Here is a 20,252-nt window from a genome sequence, read left to right on the forward strand (position 1 = left end):
TAACCTTAACGTGGATAGTTAAGCAGATGGAGCGACCGCCGGTTGGATCGAATTAGGATGGTTTCCATCAACGTGTCGGAAGTCGTTCAGCGTGGACGCTCGGAGCGACCCTGTCTGACGACTGTGCATCGTGTTCAACTGTATATCTGCTATATCTAGATAGACATGCGGTAGTCTATGCAGGACGGAGCAGTTATGATTGTAAAGGAACGATGTGCATCTACTACTAAGGAATACTAAGGATGTGCATCTTTTACTTGCATTAATCATGACTGTTAGGCAAATTTCATCAATTATGAGCAGTAAAACCCGTTGATGTCGTAGTTCATTCTCTAGATTATATCCCAGATAGTTGTAAATATGCATGGTACATGTTGATACATAATGCAGTAGGTACGGCTGAGAGCGGCGGGTGCGTGCCGTCGCATCAGTCGCTGGGCGCTGGTAGCGGCGCGCGACCGACGCGACCCACGTGCCACTCGGTTGACCCGCCGCCATTAATGCTCAGTCTTACAACGCGACTTTTATTGGAACACATTAACGACCACCGGCGACCTTATCACGACCTCCATAGGGCTGCTCTCCTTCATACCACCTAACTGGATTGTCTCTTTGTCTTGAGTTTAACAGTGTCTTGAAGATGAACTGATAATCTTAAATGTTCAAAAGAATAAACAGCAGTGTTCCTAAAAGTCTATAGAAAATGATTCACTAAATTACGGTCCTGCCTACTTTCCTTATAAATATTATTAATAATAATCTATCGCTTAAATGAGTGAATATGGTGGTTTAATAAATCCCCAACATAATTTTTAATTTATTAACTGTTCATTTTGGAATATCACTATTTCGGTGGATGACAACCCTAGTCGCCTGCTCCGATACGACTAATCGCATTTGATCGTTCCTAATTTAAATGTCGCGTCGATCAGAGTGCGTCGGTTCACAGTCGTTATGTTAATGTGAGTCCACACCCGCGCTGCCCGCCATCAGCCCGCCGCCACGCGCCTGCAGCGGCCGGGTTAATTAATTGACTAACAATTATGGCCATATCATGGAAATTACCACACCGATATACTCCGAGTGAAATGCGTGGCCGGCATTAACACCTATTTTATTATACTCATTGAATAAACTTAACGACGAAATTAATTGAAAACTAAGATTATGTATAGAAAGAGTAATATTTACCTGAAAATAAACATTTTATACGATGTCTTCCGTGAGTAAGATAGTTGAGTTGTTAATTATACATATTGTGTGTGTGGTTGCAGGCAAGGTGGTGTGCGCGATGTGCGGCGGCAAGTGCAGCGGCGAGGTGCTGCGCGTGTCGGACAAGTACTTCCACACGGCGTGCTTCACGTGCCGCACGTGCACCGCGTCGCTCGCCAAGGGCGGCTTCTTCTGCAAGGACGGCCACTACTACTGCCCGCACGACTACCAGCGCGCCTTCGGCACGCGCTGCGCCGCCTGCGACCAGTACGTCGAGGGCGAGGTCGTCTCCGCGCTCGGCAACACCTACCACCAGAAGTGCTTCACGTGCGCACGCTGCAAGTCAGTCTCCACAATCTCTACTCTATTATGTTCTACTAGGGGAATACGTTGCTTGCTCGCATGTAACTCGGTTGAGTCATTTTGGTTGGGTTGAAAGTTCTTCATCTCAAATTCGGAAAGATGTATTTAAAAACAGTCCTCGTGCGAGAGAGATATAATGTAGTAGTACGCGTGTTTGGTCGCGACACTTGGCACCGATGACCAGTGAACTGCCGGCGCGCCGCACGCAGCTGATCGACAACACAATGTTTACTAGTTATATCCGCGATATCGGGACCACACAAGATCATCACGTTCTGTGACTCACTCGACAACGACAATCAGCGCCTTTACAAAACGCTTTCCATAACTAATAGTGAATAACACCTATTAGTGGTTCATCATATCTATGCTCGGTGACAGGGATTCGTCACGAGCTTTTGTATCGCCTGTCAGATGACTATGATTGATCGTGTTTATTACACCGTCGCTTTAGCCGTTCACAGTCTCTTATGTTAAAGTTTTACTATTGCATTATATTTGACAAGTATAATACAGATAGTGAAGGAAGTACAAGTCATAATATACAAATGATATTAATTGTGTTTGTGGCAAGCGTCCAACTTGTCTAATTAATGTGACAAACTCGTTTCAATAGAATGAGACGGATACACGTGAACTGTATAGTTATAACGACTGGTATTACTTCCTTTCAGTATTATAACGATTTGTACTCAATTATTTTTGCTCAGTCGCCTTTGAGTCAGCGCTGTTATCCGTATATTGAGAGCTTAGCAGCGGAAATTAACGCATTTACTTATGGCCTGCGGGTAACATATAGATCACTGCAATACTGTAAAACATGTTTCGGGTAATCGTATTATACATGTTAGGACTTATCGGGAAAACGCGCGCACCCGCACATTTATGAGCCGCTGAGCCTGGTGCAGCGGGTAGAGCCACCGTGCTACGGTTGTATCGATGTTGGTTCCAGACGCGCGTTCCCGTCTGGCGAGAAGGTGACGTACACGGGCGCGGAGGTGGTGTGCAGCAGCTGCGTGGCGGCGCCGCAGCGGCAGACGGCGCGCGCCGCGCCGCCGCACGCGTCGCCCGCGTCCCCCGCGCCCGCCTCGCCCGCCTCGCTCGCCTCGCCGCCGCGCCAGCCCCACGCCCTCGACCAGAACGGTGAGCCCGCACTAGGTATGCACACACTTCCCTACTGACTACCGCCGCCGATGACGACACGGCGCCGCGGCTGAGGCCTACGGTGACTCCTCTCACCCTGTACACTGTACCAACGAAATATCTGTTGTACGCTCGTAGGCCCCGGCTGTGGCGCTGCGACGAACAGGTAGAGTTGAGCTGAAAGTAGGCGGAGAGACAGAACAGTGTTTGCGGACACCCGAGTGCCGCCTCGTCTCCGAGGGCATGGACGTCTGGGCTGTTAAATAATACGACCCACTTGTTCATACTTTGACTCAGACGTGTCTCTAAACACTGTCATAATTTGTGATGGAAAAAAAAACTCTTTTCCTGGTGTGTGAAGAATCTTTGCTTGATGTGTAAATAACGCTAACTGCACTGCTGTAACGTTCACTATTGAGTCGCGTCAACTCGCGCGGTACTAACGTCATGTCACGCCAAACTTTCATGTTCACTCTCACCTCTGCACGATGCATGCTCTGATACCATCGCTCCTCAACTGACGACACGCCAACATCTTGTTTACTAACCGATTTAATGAAACAAATTCAAACACTTTTGCCTAATAACTAAGTAAATACCTACACGACCTTGTGTTTTCGTTGAGGAACGAGTGTTGATTAATTGTTTTTAAATGATGACTTTTGTATTACTGTAATAACGTGGATGTCAGCACGCGAATGTCCGATAACATGTCAGAACGACTATGTATTGGAGTAAGTACGAAGACACGCGACGTGAGGCGTGACCTTCACCTTGTCTTGACAATGACTGTACTGTCTTCACTCACAACTCGCGCAGACAATCAACCAGATTTATATATATTTAACATTATTAAACTATCGCAACTTGTACACATAATACCTAAAAAGTTACACTACGGGTTTTATGCGCTGTGAGTCGTTGTGCATCTTAGTGTCTGTTGTATCTATTTGATGGTATGTCGACCTTTTTACACACATAGTCTTAAATGGGACGAGAAAGTTCATCCAACTGGGGCACAGAGTGTTAAAACCACTTGCTCAATTACAACGACACTTGCCAAAGTATAAAACAATGAAACGAAACCTCGGCCCTGCCGCTCGGGAGTTAGGAGTCGAGCGTGAGGTTGATTAAAGGCGTGTGTACCTTGCGATACTGTTGTAGTGTACTAACTGTGTACAGTGCACTGTGCCGGCTCTGTCGTACAATATAATACGTGAGTTGTTGTTCGTGTTACAGAGTGTGCGGGCTGCGGCCAGGAGCTTTCCGAGGGACAAGCGCTAGTCGCACTAGACAGGTGAGTTACCACCTCCCCCCCTCAGCCGTCGCTCACCCCTCGCCGCTCGGTGGCACGTGACTGTGCGCGTTATTAACGAGGGTCGCGGACGAAAGGTCGACGGTCTCGTGCCTAATTGTCATCATTAATCGTTAAAGGTTGTTCAAAATAGCCGGCGGTCAGGTGATCTACTGCCTGAAAACTAAGTTCGACTCGTTTACGGCAAACGACGCTATATGATTTTAACGAAATGATAGCAAACAATTACTATGCAAACGTTATTTCAAAGAAACAACAAAATCGTTATCTATCTTTTGAGTCATGTGATCTTTCCTGCGGGGATTCAGATCGCGCATGTTGGATGTTGTAACATTGTGTGTGGTGCTGCAGACAATGGCACACGTGGTGCTTCGCGTGCGGCGAGTGCGGCGCCGTGCTGCAGGGCGAGTACATGGGGCGCGAGGGCGTGCCGTACTGCGAGCGCGACTACCAGCGCCTGTACGGCGTGCGCTGCGCCTACTGCCAGCGGTACATCTCCGGCAAAGTGCTGCAGGTACCACGCCGCCGCACACCTCACACGTCTCCTTACTTCTCACTATCACATTCTTCTTTTCCGTCTTTATTTCCTCTTTCCATACTCCTTGCTACATTTTTTACTTGTCTCCCGCTCATATCGTCTTCTGATCGCCCTTCCATTTCAATTTATAGTCTCCCTCATTCGTTTAACTCATCTTGTCTCCTATTCTTGTGGTTCGGTTTTAATTTTCCATTTGTCTCGGTATCTCTTGATTATTTCACTAAAGTGCAGCATATTTGCATGCTTGTGCAGTAGCATGATAAGTAACACTCGTGGGAACCACTTCCACCACAATGATCTAATAATATCGTTTCAACGATAACAGTTATTGTAATAATATTATGTTAGCTATAAATAGTGCGGTGGCGCATCTCTGACGTCACGCGGTGTGACGTCTCGCGGCGGGATCATCGCGACACGTCATCGACGTCACTACTATGCATCGTTCAGCAAATAATCGTATCGGGACCTCGCGTACCGCTCCCACTCGCCGCGCACTTATCGTCGGGAACAATGGTCATATGTTACACAGCACTCATTCGTATCAATCGCATAACGTAGTGTACGTTAAGGTCAGCGTTACGCGTTGGTATGTTTAATGAATTGACATTACATGAAGTATGCGTGTGTGCGGCAGGCGGGCGAGAACCACCACTTCCACCCGACGTGCGCGCGCTGCAGCAAGTGCGGGGACCCGTTCGGCGACGGCGAGGAGATGTTCCTGCAGGGCGCCGCCATCTGGCACCCGCGCTGCGGGCCCGCGCCGCTCGACCCGCACCTCGCCGCCGACCACGACGCGCTCGCGCACGACCGCGCCTCCGCCGACCTGCAGGTCAGCGCCCCGCCTCCCCTACTGCACTGCATCGCACCCTTACACGTATATACGTAGTATACGTGGTTAACATCTCAACATTATACTTAATGTTACATTAATACATTAGTCGGTGTAAAACATGAATATTAAAAAGTAGAACTTTCGACTTACTGACTGAGGATTTCCCAAAAACAAATTGAATATCAAAACTAGTCGTTGTTTAATGCATTTTACTGTTTATTACTATTTATGTTGTCCGTTTTGCTTGTGTTATTTTTTATTAATTATTATTTCATTCTTTTTAGTTATTTATGATTTTTTATTCACGCAAACTATCGCAAGCAGAACACGCTGCCTTCCGCAAACATTCACTGAACTGTTAGTGAAGGGATGATCGCGGAAGGATTCACTTGCAAGGATATTTGAGTCATTATGATTTATATATTCCTGTAAGAGCCACACGGTCACCCGCCGCGCGTCGCACGTGACGTGTGTCGTGTGACGTGTGTCGTGTGAGGCGCGTGCGGTGACGTGTCATGTTGTTGTGTTCAGTTCTCGCTGCGGTCGCGCACGCCCAGCGTCAACGGCTCCTACTGCAGCCCCTACAGTAGCTTGACCAGGAAGGTCCGTCACACTTTACCTTTTATTTTATTATTTTTTTACTTTATTTGAATGCGACACTTGTGTTCTTGAAACAATGTACACTTTTACAATGAAGTACTAAGTGGAAATTCAGAATGCTGTTTCAATGCCTGTACTATTTTTTTTTGTGCCGTCCGGAATGATGTCGAGTTCATTTCAAATTATTAAAATATCGCGAATGGCAGATTTGATTGTACAGTATTGTATCAAGAACATGGGTGTATGATTTTTTTTGAGTTGACACATTTACACGTTTCAGTTTTATTTGAGAAACAATTATCATTTATAGTAATGTTCAGTTTATTTACATTTATATGTCGTAATGTATTATGTTATGTTGTACATATTTGTGGCACGCGGCGACCGAGCATGTGGATGTGTTGACTAACTGAGACGACGTCGACGACAACGTTATACTTAACAATTAATTACATTACCTCTCACCTGGTCCCGTGTAGTTTCAGTAAAAAAATACATCTTTATTGGTTTTTTTAAATCGATACGTGTAACGTATCGAGGGTAACTTCGACATCTTCTAAAGTTGTTATTATTGATTTGTATTTTTTATGAATAATGTAGTCTCGCGACTGTTCGTATATGATTATGACAAAGCGGTCGGCATGTAAGAATGCACGTGTGCGCAGTACGGGTACCGCGCCGTGTCGCCGGGGCTGGTGCTGCGCGAGTACCGCGACGCGGGCGCGTGCTCGCCGCACCGCATCACCACGTACTCGTACCTCACGAGCGAGCCCAACTACCTGCGCCGCCCGCTGCAGCCCTACGACCGCGCCACCACGTCGCCGCACTTCCACCGCCCGCCGTGTGAGTACCGCCGCGCTGTACTGTACAGTACGTGAGCCGCTGACACTGACACTGACACTCCCCCCCCCCACAGCGGCGGGCGGCAGCAGCACGCGGGCCTCGTCGCGCGCCGGCAGCAAGGCGTCGTCGCGGCCCGGCATGCGCGTGCTGGTCGACTCCATCCGCAGCGAGACGCCGCGCCCCAAGTCGCCGCACATGAACAACGAGGTACGACACGCCCGATACCTAATTACGATAATTATATTCTTTTAATTCTATTCTCGAGAATAATAAAGAGTTTTTGCGAGGCGACTGACCTCCCGTGGCCTCCGTCGACAGTGCTGTAGTGCGAACGAGCGGGCCCTAAAGCCGCGTGTGCGACCATGTTACAGGAGCCGATCGAGCTGTCCCACTACCCGGCCGCCTACAAGCCGCCGCCCGGCACCAAACCCAAGATAGAGCGGGACGACTTCCCCGCGCCGCCCTACCCCTACACAGACCCAGGTACACTCGCACGTATTACAACTTAATATTCGGTACGAGTTATTCATGTTTTATATTTTATATTATCTCCAAGAAAACTATTATAAATGTAGCGACAAACCGTACGACTAGCGACATCTATCGAATTTAATGCAAAATTAATAAAAAAAAGGGACGCCTTTATAAGGTAACGCCACCTGATCTTTTCGTTGATCGGCCACAGTAAGCGATATTTTATTATAATGAAGATTTTTATGTGTTAATTGTTTCGTTGAAGACCTTATTAAAATTGTCTTCAGATTTTTTTTAAGTCGTATGCAATAAACAAGATATATTGATAAACGGTGATCGTGCCACGTTACAGAGCGTCGTCGGCGCTGGTCCGACACGTACAAGGGCATGGTGGACAGCGACGACGAGGCGGACGGCAAACTGAACGGCAAGGTCAACGGCAACGGCGACATCGACCCCAAGCTGCGCCGCGAGGAGCAGGAGCTCGCCAAGATCGAGACCGGCATCGCGCAGGTACACGCATACCTCACGACACACACGGCTCGTTCGATACACCGTTTCATTTATTGGGGCATCATTAGCTCACTGACGAGTCGCATCGAAAATTTCAGGTGTTTCTCAAAGAAGTAAAAGAACGAGAGAAACTTCAACAGTGGAAGAAACAAAACTTGGACCCTAGAAACGCGAGCAGGTACGTGCGCTCAGTGAGCCTACAGCTCCAGCGAGCGCCGCTAGTACATGACACGTGTGTGCACTGTGCAGGACCCCGTCGGCGTCGCGCGAGCCGCTGCCGCGCCTGCGCTACTCGTCGCCGCTGGGCGCGTCGCCGAGCCGCTCGCTGGAGGCGGCGCGCGACCACGAGCCCTACTACGAGCACACCAGCCACTCGCACATACCCACCTACAACGGTCAGCACCCACGCGTTTATATCCTTCCGTATTGATTATGATACGTCTATATTTAACTATAAGTCTAAAATGTCTTAATAATTGTGACGTCGTCGTCGTCGATCCCGCGCTCTCTTCGCGTCGTCGATGAATCGAATCATGTTACTACGTCGACGACTATTGATTTATAACATTGCGTTTAGACTGAGCGACGACGTCACAAAAAATACTCCTTTAACTATATAATGATATTATTACATTGGTTTTATGGGATATCACGTGATAATTAACCGTATAATGGAGCCGCTCACCGGTGGCGACGCCCGACTAACCGGCCTAGTATGTAACGGTACCCGGGAGCGCTCGGGAGATATAATGCCGACACCGCCGTGACCCTACCCTCGCGGACTAAACTAACTATTCTGATTACTTACTGACCGCTCCAGTTCACGACACACAACCGTCTTAACTTGTTAAGAATCATATTTAACTACAAAATTTACTTAAACGAAACATATTTAACTACTGCAAAAAATATAACTAAACTTCGCAAAGTGAGCTGTGGTTTGTGAACTGTAGTGTGATCAATTCGCGTATGTGTATGAAGGACCCTGCGTAGTCGGTATACTTTGTATCGTAAACATTGAATGTGCGGTTAAGTTTGTGTGTAACGAGTGAACACGTACGTCATACAGCGTTACTCTAACACGATGAGTGGTACACGTCACGTTGTGTCTGTTACAGTACAAACGTACTTGTACTCCACCGAGGACGGTGAGTCGCTCGCTCACACTACTCTGCTCTAATACTACACGCCACACTCGACCACCACGTACCACCTAGCATCTTACGATATAGACAATAATATATTAGTACGTCACATTCGTGCGCAGTGCTGAGTGGCGTATGTTGTGGTGGAGTGTTGGCTAACAACACGACACATGAGTAGTATCACACAGTAACGCATCGCAAAGACGCCGCGTCTTTCATCACATACCGCAGTCCGCGCTCACACACACACACACACACACACACACGTGCACGTGTGTGCACGACGAGGTGTGTGTGTGTGCACGGCACGTGTAGCGCGCGGGAGCAGCGGGCAGCAGGTGAGGGCCGCCAGTAACGCTTTGTGTATGTCTAATGTCACGCTTCTGCTTACCGCTGACGCATCTATTTATCTATACTAATACTAATACTAATGAATACTCCTGTTAAACACATCCCCTTCCTTTACAATGCTCAATTTACACTTGTTATAACAAATAAAACCAGTCATATATTTTTTTCTAAAGCACAACTTTTTTTCACAAGTACTAGTGATTACTCATTTGAAAACAATATGTATACGTAATAATTATTCGCTACCAGTCCCCTTCTACTGCTGGCTACTTAAACACAGTTTGGACTACTTTATGTTGGATGTCGCTTCAGCTTACAGCGCATCGCTGTTGTGACACGCTATGTCTTGTGCTCGTAGTTATTACACCTCATTGGGTTACGTTCTACGCTTCGTACTGTTTTCGCTTTGTCTGTTATATACATTCCATGCAATGTTGCCAAGTAAATAATACTACGAATCACACCAATTTCTATTCAATAATTCTTTGTCAATTTGACGCCTAGTCACTTGTCGTTCATCGCGCGTACACCGACTGTGCTGTGTATATAAGCTCTCAAGACAACTTTGCATATGAACAACATGCTTGGCAAAATTGCTACTTATTTAAGTTAGGCTTGTTAAATATATACCTATTCGGGTCGACATCTTCGGTTCGGCAGTATTTATCGATAATATTATAATGTAACGGGTCTTAATCGCGATTGAAAATCGTTAAGTATTTATCGAATCACAAAACCGACTCGAAGCATTGCACTCGTTTGGCTTGTGCCGATCGGAAAGTACGCTCGGGTCCGATCCGGGCACAACTCGGTTCAAACATTCAGGTGCGGCGATGCGCCTAAGCTACTTAATGTCGAACCGAATATTATATATGTGTAGCAAGCCTTACGGTGGCTAAATATTAGTATGTACTTAGAAAGTTTACGCTTCGTACGGCTTCGTTATTTATTACATTAACATTTCAATAAGTGTTTATTATTTATTATATTTAAGTTTATTACATTATATTTATAAGTTTTATGTTAGCTTTATAATTTTATAATGTATGTAGTATTATTACACATGTAGGTATATTATATGTATTGTGATATCGGTACTAGTATTTGGTTATATGATATGTTGCGCCTCTATATGTGCATGAGGCATGTGTCGTGCGCGCGCAGCTCGGCCGCCAGGCGGGGCTGAGCGCGTGGTGTAGCGTGTGTGTGTGTGTAGTGGTGCACGGCGCGCCGCGGCCCGGCTCGGGGCTGCGCTCCAGCACGCTGCCCGCCGCGCTGTCCCGCCGCCAGCACGTGAGCGTGAGTACACTGAGTACGTAGGGAGGGAGGGTCGGTCGGTGACGCAGGTCGTGTGCTGTTGCAGTGGTGTCGTCGCTGCGGGCGGCGCCGCGGCCCGGCTACGGGCTGGCGCCGCGCTCGCACACGTTCTCGTCCAGCACGGCCGTGAGTATGCGCGCGGCGCCCCCCCCGCACGCCCCGCACACCCCGCACACCCCGCTCAACACGTCGGTAAATACGCCGCGGCCCCCCGCCCTGTATACATATACTGATGCTCCTGTGCCGCTGTCCGTGGAACCAGCGCGAGCGACCCGTGCCGCCGACGTTGACGGCCCCTCGTCAGTGCGGCGCTCGCCTTTATATACGATGTGATAGTTTGTGCAGCTACGAGTCGACGCTGGTTCCACTGATATCGTAGACGACTTGTTCTTTGATAGTCCAGAATCTTCTTTTATCGTTTCGAATCAATGCTGTACCCGATCTTTCTTATACTAAATGTTTCCTATTTGTAAAGTTACAGAGTGTTAAGTGTCACGGCTACGTGGCAAGTAGCCACTAAGGTCGCATATCCTTTCGCATGGGTATTGTTGAATATTACGTTTTTTACAATTAATTAATTGATTCATATAAAGATACTTTTATTAAAGACAGATTTTAGTTACTTTGACGATTAAAATTGAAAGTAGTGTTGTAGTGTAGAGGATGAGTGTATCGTGTTAAGTATGATATTGTGTGTTATAGGGCGACTTCACATTCAGCGGGATGGGAGACAAGACGCATAGCACGGACTTCAGCAGCGGCAAGTCAGATAGTGAGTAGTAATTTACTGCAAAACTACACTGTACATTATACATTCAAAAGAAACAATCGTTAAATACGATATCTCCTGCATTTGTAACTATTACCGACACGATATAATAATATATTATTAAAGTACATAGGTATATAAGTATTTATTTTGTATATTTATTATTAAAAAATAATTATTACTAAATTGTATGTATTGCCATATTTATCTACTCGTATTCTGTAAGGTATCTGGGGGCACGGAAGTGCCCCCGCAAGTCGAGCAAAAAAAAAGCGGCACGGCCGTAACATCCTTTTCTCGAAGCAATTCGGGCTATTTTTGACACCCCTATAATTTCGTAGTGGATAAAACAAGAAGCCTGGATTTTCAGCAACTAATCAGTCATTGTATAAACACGGTATATTTAAAATTTCAGTCAATTTGAACCAGCAGTTTAAGAATGACAACTTGTTAAAATTTTGAATTTTGTCACTCACTGATTCACTGACTCACTGACTCACCGATCATCAAAAGTCTAAGGTACTTCTAGCAGACTTAGAAGCTTAAAATTTAGAATACAAATAGGGTTTAGTGTCTTAATCATGGGAAAAATTCAATATTTTCTAATTTCGGTCAAGTTTTCTAAATACACTAACTGCAACAATAACTTTGTAATCCCATATAAATGTATAAGATTACAAGGTTAAATTTGCAGTTAATGAATTAAATTATTATTTCTGTAGAAAATAAAATAAATAGGTGTAAATATGTATCTACTGTATGAGTCATAACGGGAGGGGGTATAGGGTGGGTAAGGGTGTTTAGTCCATGAAACTGAACAACATTCCCATAGGAAAATATGTTGAATTATGAAAAAAATACGGCTTTCCATACAAATTGGACTTATGTTTGCTCTATTCGCTCTACAAAAAGAAGTGAGATGCCATCAAAAACATTCTGTAAAAACCTCAAGTCTCGCCGTAAAAAGTTGTGAGATCTATATAATACCAAGTCGATTAATCTATTTAGTCTCTACTTAAAGGACCTTCTGTCTTAAGTTATTACGTATGTTATTATCATGCCAATTTAAAAAAAAATACCTTTAAAATAAATAGATCGACTTGGTCATCGCAAGAAAACACAAATTCGCCATTAACATTTCAGGAGCATTAACTTCTCGTCGTGCTGTGTAGTGTGATACATGCTAATAATCAAATCATGCGATGGCCAGGTCGGTCTATTTGTTTTAGAGGTATTTTTTTTAAATTGGCATGATAATAACATACGTAATAACTTAAGACAGAAGGTCCTTTAAGTAGAGACTAAATAGATTAATCGACTTGGTATTATATAGATCTCACAACTTTTTACGGCGAGACTTGAGGTTTTTACAGAATGTTTTTGATGGCATATTATATACTCGTAACAGCGACGTGCTGTATACCGATACTGAGTACATTGACGTAGGCGTTACGTAGTGTTGGACAATGTGTGTGAGTGTGGAGGGTGTGGGGAGTGGCTGTACTGACGGTTGTCGTTGTTGTGTTATGCGCTCGCGCAGTGCGGACGGACCTGTGCAGTAAGTAGCGCCGCCGGCTTGCGCCGCCAGCTTGCGCCACACGACATCCGCAATGTTCCGCAGTAGAGCAAACACACGACCATTGTTTATGTATCCTTGTGTCCTCGTACCTGTAGCGTTATATTTACTACTTACATGTTGCGCCTTTTGCCTCATTCAGTTTTATGTTTCGGTCGTTAGCGCGTCCCCGCCGACCGTTTCGTTCATGATGTATCGTGTCGAATCGCTTACAGAACGAGAACACGGTTCACTTTTAGTACGCAGTCGCACTCATGTCGCAGTCGGTATTTCTAGCACCCGCCTACCGCATCAATGATGTAACGATGACGTCATATTTGTTGTCGATTTTTATAAATTTACTTCGTATTTTATTACTATTATTACATTACATTCACTCGCATGAGCTTAGCTTCCGAATATGTATTTAGTTGGGTCAACTCACACCGTAAGAGCGGCGAAGGGCAGAGACTCGAAGCGCAGTATCAGTAATGTACTATGAAGTGTGCTCGTGCTGGGAGTCCTGCGACTTCTCGAGCACACTCCATAGTACACTGAAACTGCGCTTCGAGTCGAGTCGCTGCCCCTCGCCGCTCTTTCGGCGTGAGTGGACCCTAACGGTGTCAGAGGTCGCGGCCGATATTAATGCGTTGGGAATGTTTGCAGTTTCTGCCGGCTCAATAACCGACGTGGACAGGAGCGCCGTGGTGAGTGACTGCTCGAGTGTGGTGGTGAGGTGGTGAGGTGAGTGAGGCTGGCGCGGAGAGTGACGGTGTACGTGTTGCAGACCACGGACGGCGGCGTGGTGGTGCGCGGCGTGGCGCTGGGCGTGGGCGGGCGCCACACGAGCGCCAGCGGCGCCGGCATGGCGGGCGGCGGCGGCGCGGGCTCCGTGCGGCGCTCGCTGCCCAACATGGCCACCAGCCACCTGCTGCACGAGCCCGCCAAGCTCTACCCCTACCACCTGCTGCTCATCACCAACTACCGCCTGCCGCCCGACGTCGACCGCCTCAACCTCGAGGTACGGCCCGGCCTAGTCTCTCTCCACCCCCCTCTCTCTGTGTGTCTCGTGTGAGCCTCGTGTTGTTGTTCCGCAGCGCCACCTGTCGGACGCGGAGTTCGAGGCGATCCTGCAGATCGGGCGGCAGGACTTCTACCGCCTGCCGCAGTGGCGCCGCAACGAGCTCAAGCGCCGCGCGAGACTGTTCTAAGGCGCCGCCTCGCACTCTCTGTACTGTATCGTACGTTGTTATTATTTGTAACTTGAACTACACGTTACTTTATCCCTAGTGATGATATTATATTAGCGTTCACATAATAAAATTATATATTATGTTAGCGTGAGAGCGCGTACGTGCGTGTACCCGCACCGCGTGTGACCGCGTGTGACCGCGGCACGCACGCGCGCGCCTCGATGCCTTGTTTATATTGAGATATATACAGATACTTATATAATATTATATATATTGTGATTTGTGTGGGCGCGTGGATTGATTTACTTTAGTGAGAACCAAATATATTACGATATGTAAGATAAATATTTTGAGTTAGGTTTTAAGTTGGGACATAGATAACTATATCGCTATGTAACGGTAGCTATAAGTGTAGCTTTTGTGGGTAGTGGACGATTCTTTTATTTTTACTAAAGTGTAAGTGGAGCGAGGTGCGGCCCTTGAGTGGGCACCGCGGGAGTGCCGAGAGCGCACTCCTGCGATCAGAGCATAACTACTAAATATCATAATACTGTGGACACGCGCGTGCCGCACTGCCGCCTGCGCTCACCTAGTACATGTCGCGAGTGTCGTTGTGTGACTACTATCAATAAACAAATGAAGCATAATCACAGCTGCAGGCGCCGCGGGTCGCGCGCGCGCGTTTGTGCGAGTGTGTGTGTCGAATGCGTGTGTGTGTGTGTGTGTGTGCGTGTGTGGTGTGAGGGTGCGCGTGCGCGCATGTGTGCGTTCGCGCACTCTCACACACTTCTATAATTACGTCGTTGTTTTTAATTTTATTCTAGGCAGATATTATTTTTGGTTGCAATATAGATAAAAATTATATTCGAGTATTGTATTTTTTTTTATTGAGCGTTTTGATGGCTTACGAGATAACATGTATAGTCAGTAAGGTTCGCGTAAGAGTAGATAGCTTACATACAATTGATATGCCTAATTTGTTACCATTGCGAGACGAGCACGGCTCACACTGAACGTTCTGAACGATGTAGCGCGGATTACTCACTCACTTTGTCACAGCTTTACAGGTACCGTATCGCTAGTAGGTATAATAAGTATGCATCGAGTGTCTAGTAAAAAACTGCCTTGATGGTTGTCGTTCATTGTATCAAATGGTGTTATACTTGGTGTGTGCCCTCTGAGGTCACAACTGATATGTTAGTAATTATACATCATGTTTTATCTGTCATGTCAAATTGTGCGTGAGTAATTAAAACAATAGTTTTATTGATGTTATTACGCAACTATTACAACAGACGTAGATACGGTACATACATGTTCATATTTATTTGGCAGCTATGTAAGAGTGATCGAGAACACTTCAGTCAATTCATATAATTCCCGTTAGTAGCATTATACTCCTGCCTCACGTGAGTGATGACAAACGTTGCACAGACTAGCTGTATTGCTTTTCTAGTTTAACATTTCAGTGAATACATGATGCAATGACAAATAGTTAACTGGTCATTGGTAACAACTAATCGGTAGTCTGAGGCCGTGTCATGTGACAAGTTCACAAGTTCACGTGTGGCGCTTTCTTAGCGCCTCAACTTAATCGTTAAGAAGTCTCGTATAATAGAATTCCTACTTCATAATATAATAGTTCGTGCGGCGGTGGCGGCGGGGGGCGGGGCCTCACCGACGAGCGGACACTTTACTAAGTACGCCTGCACGAGACACGTGATGTCGAGTCTATGAGCGATGCCAGCTTTCAACGTTATGAATGTGAATGAGAGAACGAGTTAAATTATTTATATTGAATTGTATCTAGATGTATATATAGAGTTTATTTTGTAATAATGCTATATCTATGTACACTGGTGTGCGCGCCCGAACCTTAGCATGAATGTGTACCTATCGCTTTATAAAACAATAGAATAAAGAGACGCGAGTCGCGGACAGACGCGGCGCAGCCGACCTGTGTGCGTTCGCGCAGCGGAATGTTGTTGAATTTAAAGATATTAATTATGCAGATATTTAGTGTATGACGTCGTATAATTGTGTATGGTAAAAAAAAAATTGTGTACGCAGCCATTGTGGAGAAATTCACCAAAAACTGATTCCGCTGGGCGAACGTTGTCCTGGCGGAACTTATTTTAATCCATAGACTTTAGAAGAAAAGAGGTGTATCCAAAAATTAGTGTGTATTTGTGTGTAATTGTGTATGTATGAATAAAATGAGTGCATGCATAAACTTCGGAGAAATTCAAGTTTCCGCTACGCGAACGTTTGGCCATTAGCTAGTTTTCATATAAAGCGCTTACATAGAGAGCTGTAGATTTTTACATACGTTGTTTTGAATTTGTTTATATTTGTTTAAAAAACAGATTTAGAAAAAATCGTAGGGCTTAAAAGATAAAAATATAAACGTAAAATACACTTAATAGGTCTTAGTTCTTAAAGTATGCACTTTGGGGTCTAGATTTTCACGTTTATACAAACCTTGTAAGTATCTGAAACATGTTGCCAAGTATCAATGATGTTCCGTTAGTAATTAAAGAGTTAAAGGACAATTTTACCATGAATAGATCACTGTTTACAAAACAGTCAAATATCACGACGTTCTAAAGGAATTGCATGGTAAAATGTATGCCAAAAATTAGTTTATTCATTCAACTATTCACATGCAAAATTTCATGTCATTAAATTTAGTAATTAAAGAAATCAATTAAAATACTGACGAAGCATCGAAAACCTACATAACCCGACCAAGTTCGGATAGCTACAAAAAAGCGTCCATGCAATATATTTAGGTAACATCCCAAAATTTACCGTATAATACCGGTATTGAATTGGTATAGGTGATAACACAATTGTTGTTTCGATATAATTTAAAGGTCATTTATTTTTGTACACCAAATTGTTGTTCAATTGTTCTGATTTTTCAGCTCCAGAATTGACTGGAATAATTCCGGAGTTCCGATAGGTATTCACATTTTTTAAAAGTTAATATTTTGATTTAATTATATTCTTGTGAACGCACGTAATTTAACGTCTGTGGAATATTCCACAAACTGCTAGTCGAACAGGACGCGCGCGGCTTCCCGCTTGAAACGGTACTTCCATCCTTGAAGAAAAGAGAGGGAAATAATATGTAATATACTTAATAAAAAAAATTTTTGTACACGGATATTTAAATAGAAAAGTACTTGTTAATTGAAGATTTGTTTTTATCGTAGATAGTTGGGTTATTATTAAAAAAATATTTTTAATTCAAGAAATGCAATTGTTTTATTTTTTCCTAACGCTTGTGTACGGAACTGTACCATATTAGTAAATACTATATTGGAAGGTTAAGAACGTCTCTTAGGTATATGGCTGGGCCGCTTTTTTGTAGCTATCCGAACTTGGTCGGGTTATGTAGGTTTTCGATGCTTCGTCAGTATTTTAATTGATTTCTTTAATTACTAAATTTAATGACATGAAATTTTGCATGTGAATAGTTGAATGAATAAACTAATTTTTGGCATACATTTTACCATGCAATTCCTTTAGAACGTCGTGATATTTGACTGTTTTGTAAACAGTGATCTATTCATGGTAAAATTGTCCTTTAACTCTTTAATTACTAACGGAACATCATTGATACTTGGCAACATGTTTCAGATACTTACAAGGTTTGTATAAACGTGAAAATCTAGACCCCAAAGTGCATACTTTAAGAACTAAGACCTATTAAGTGTATTTTACGTTTATATTTTTATCTTTTAAGCCCTACGATTTTTTCTAAATCTGTTTTTTAAACAAATATAAACAAATTCAAAACAACGTATGTAAAAATCTACAGCTCTCTATGTAAGCGCTTTATATGAAAACTAGCTAATGGCCAAACGTTCGCGTAGCGGAAACTTGAATTTCTCCGAAGTTTATGCATGCACTCATTTTATTCATACATACACAATTACACACAAATACACACTAATTTTTGGATACACCTCTTTTCTTCTAAAGTCTATGGATTAAAATAAGTTCCGCCAGGACAACGTTCGCCCAGCGGAATCAGTTTTTGGTGAATTTCTCCACAATGGCTGCGTACACAATTTTTTTTTTACCATACACAATTATACGACGTCATACACTAAATATCTGCATAATTAATATCTTTAAATTCAACAACATTCCGCTGCGCGAACGCACACGCCGACCTCGAGTGTGTCTCGGAGCGGCCGCCGCGCCTGACCCGGCTCGTGCCGCGGGCAGCGGGTCGGGCTGCGCGCTGTCACGCCACGTGGTCCATCAGTCGCACACCACTATCTACCACTATATTATACATACACATCAAAATAATATTCATGCGGAATTTGAGCGAGTGAGAGGAATTTTGTCAGTGATTTTTAACGTGAAGACTATATGCTTTTAAAGTAATAAACTTGCATTTCCGAATTTGTTGCTTTTTATTTTAATCTATCGTTGTGTATCTCAACCCTCTCAATTTATCGGCTATAAATAAAATAACCAAACGAAATTGCTTTCAAGAGATTAATTTTGTACCCCATTGTTCCATCCTTTACACTTTAGGTATTATTGGAGATTATTTTGGTAAGTAATATTGCTAGTTCCATAGATTTGAACAAATGTAATGTGCGCAAGCATGGAATAACTAACAAAAGAGGAAGGGGTATGTGGGCGTGGCGCGCTTGCCATACATAGGTATGATTAGCTAGACCTACCCTATGATACTAACCTAAGAGATGACACTAAAAGCATGTACCTAGATAGAATTCCGACATAAAGCACAGAGTATTAGTGCAAAATACGACTCGAATGTTATTGAAATAGGGCAGGTCATTTTAATTTGTAATATGTTTTTCATATTTCGGTGTGCGGTAAATGTTTTCAATAAAATAGTATGACACGCCCTTTCCTCTTGTGTGAGATATAACATGTGAGTTAGTCTTGTATAACATTACTGTCAGCTATTGGTACCTACCAATAGCTGACAGCTAATCCCGGAAATAAAATAACAGTCAATATATTGTTACGTGGAACTGTTGTAATGTCGGCTCCAAACTATCGTCCAACTTCCAAGTCGAACTCTACAAATCCATAGACCACCGTAGTGATCGTGCTTCGTGGGCACACACGATACACGCGAACCAACTTAAGGGTACTAGAGGTCTACTCGTAGAGGGTTGGGCGAACAGTTGGATTGATGGATGATAGTTCACAGCCGGCTTGTCAGTAAAAGCAGTGGAGACACTATCCTAATCATAATGATTATGTCTACTAACGCCAACGTCGCTAACATAAAAAAGCGACTAAGTAGGTCGTGTACCCACAAGTACAGCTCTTAGCTTAAAAACTCATAAGGGCTACCGCATTACCGAACTTTCATCTGTACCAAGTGATCGAGCATTTTAGTCATTTTATCAGTCCAGATACGTCCCAGAAAGTGCTCATACGCGCCGAATAATACTGTCTGCGATATACTCAAGCGATTAAGCTCTTACAACCATGACATAGATAGGTACAATACAATAGATAAACTACCGCTAAATAATTTTAGTGACTTACTGAATAGAACGTGTGTAATATCTTCATAATTCATACAGACTTCAAACTGAATGTAAAAACATCGAATAGAATTTACACAAATAGTTATGTATGTACTGAGAACAAATAAATATGTTTTGAGAAATTAAACTACATAGGTACCGAATATTTGAAATATTCCCAGTTCCCGCCAACTGTTCAGTAAAAAAAAGATTAGGAGGCAATGAGGTTCGAGAGATGAAACTCGAACTTCACTGCCTACTTATCTTTTTTCATAATGTAACCTGAAAAACTACTGACTTCAAAGATTTGTATCAAAATCATACGTTACATCTTCAAATTCAAATTATTTTTATTCGCATAAAATATGGTACCTACAAAAGTTGATTAACAAAATAATATAGTATCGTGTATTTTGTCATTAAGCTGACATGGAAATATTAATGTAGATACATAGATTACCTATTGTAATTATGAACATTGAATTATACAATCTAGGTTTTAACACTAAGCAGTCGTTGCACGGTGCAATTAATCTTAAATATTGTAGCTAA

The 20,252-nt window shown here is 43.9% G+C and overlaps 1 protein-coding gene across 9 annotated transcripts in view; it reads left to right on the plus strand.

Moving 5' to 3' along the window:
* The window catches only part of Unc-115a (actin binding LIM protein Uncoordinated 115a), a 70,626-nt gene extending 52,038 nt beyond the window's left edge, over positions 1–18,588 (plus strand). For 2 of the 9 annotated variants that reach the window (XM_076130410.1, XM_076130404.1), the window contains exons 2-18: positions 1,275–1,554; positions 2,528–2,733; positions 3,958–4,015; positions 4,385–4,547; positions 5,209–5,403; positions 5,938–6,009; positions 6,672–6,849; positions 6,923–7,056; positions 7,221–7,332; positions 7,676–7,836; positions 7,935–8,014; positions 8,086–8,231; positions 10,696–10,841; positions 11,352–11,421; positions 13,640–13,680; positions 13,761–13,994; positions 14,071–18,588. In XM_076130410.1, the coding sequence (XP_075986525.1) occupies positions 1,275–1,554; positions 2,528–2,733; positions 3,958–4,015; positions 4,385–4,547; positions 5,209–5,403; positions 5,938–6,009; positions 6,672–6,849; positions 6,923–7,056; positions 7,221–7,332; positions 7,676–7,836; positions 7,935–8,014; positions 8,086–8,231; positions 10,696–10,841; positions 11,352–11,421; positions 13,640–13,680; positions 13,761–13,994; positions 14,071–14,184 (2,390 nt within the window). In that variant the 3' untranslated portion in view covers positions 14,185–18,588. Of the gene's footprint in view, positions 1–1,274; positions 1,555–2,527; positions 2,734–3,957; positions 4,016–4,384; positions 4,548–5,208; positions 5,404–5,937; positions 6,010–6,671; positions 6,850–6,922; positions 7,057–7,220; positions 7,333–7,675; positions 7,837–7,934; positions 8,015–8,085; positions 8,232–10,548; positions 10,632–10,695; positions 10,842–11,351; positions 11,422–12,958; positions 13,605–13,639; positions 13,681–13,760; positions 13,995–14,070 lie in introns of those variants that run through there. The other 7 variants (XM_076130407.1, XM_076130405.1, XM_076130406.1 and 4 more) reach the window with 7 other exon arrangements.
* Positions 18,589–20,252: the final 1,664 nt, after the last annotated feature.

Source organism: Anticarsia gemmatalis, chromosome 24 (assembly GCF_050436995.1).
Source record: "Anticarsia gemmatalis isolate Benzon Research Colony breed Stoneville strain chromosome 24, ilAntGemm2 primary, whole genome shotgun sequence".
NCBI lineage: Eukaryota > Metazoa > Arthropoda > Insecta > Lepidoptera > Erebidae > Anticarsia > Anticarsia gemmatalis.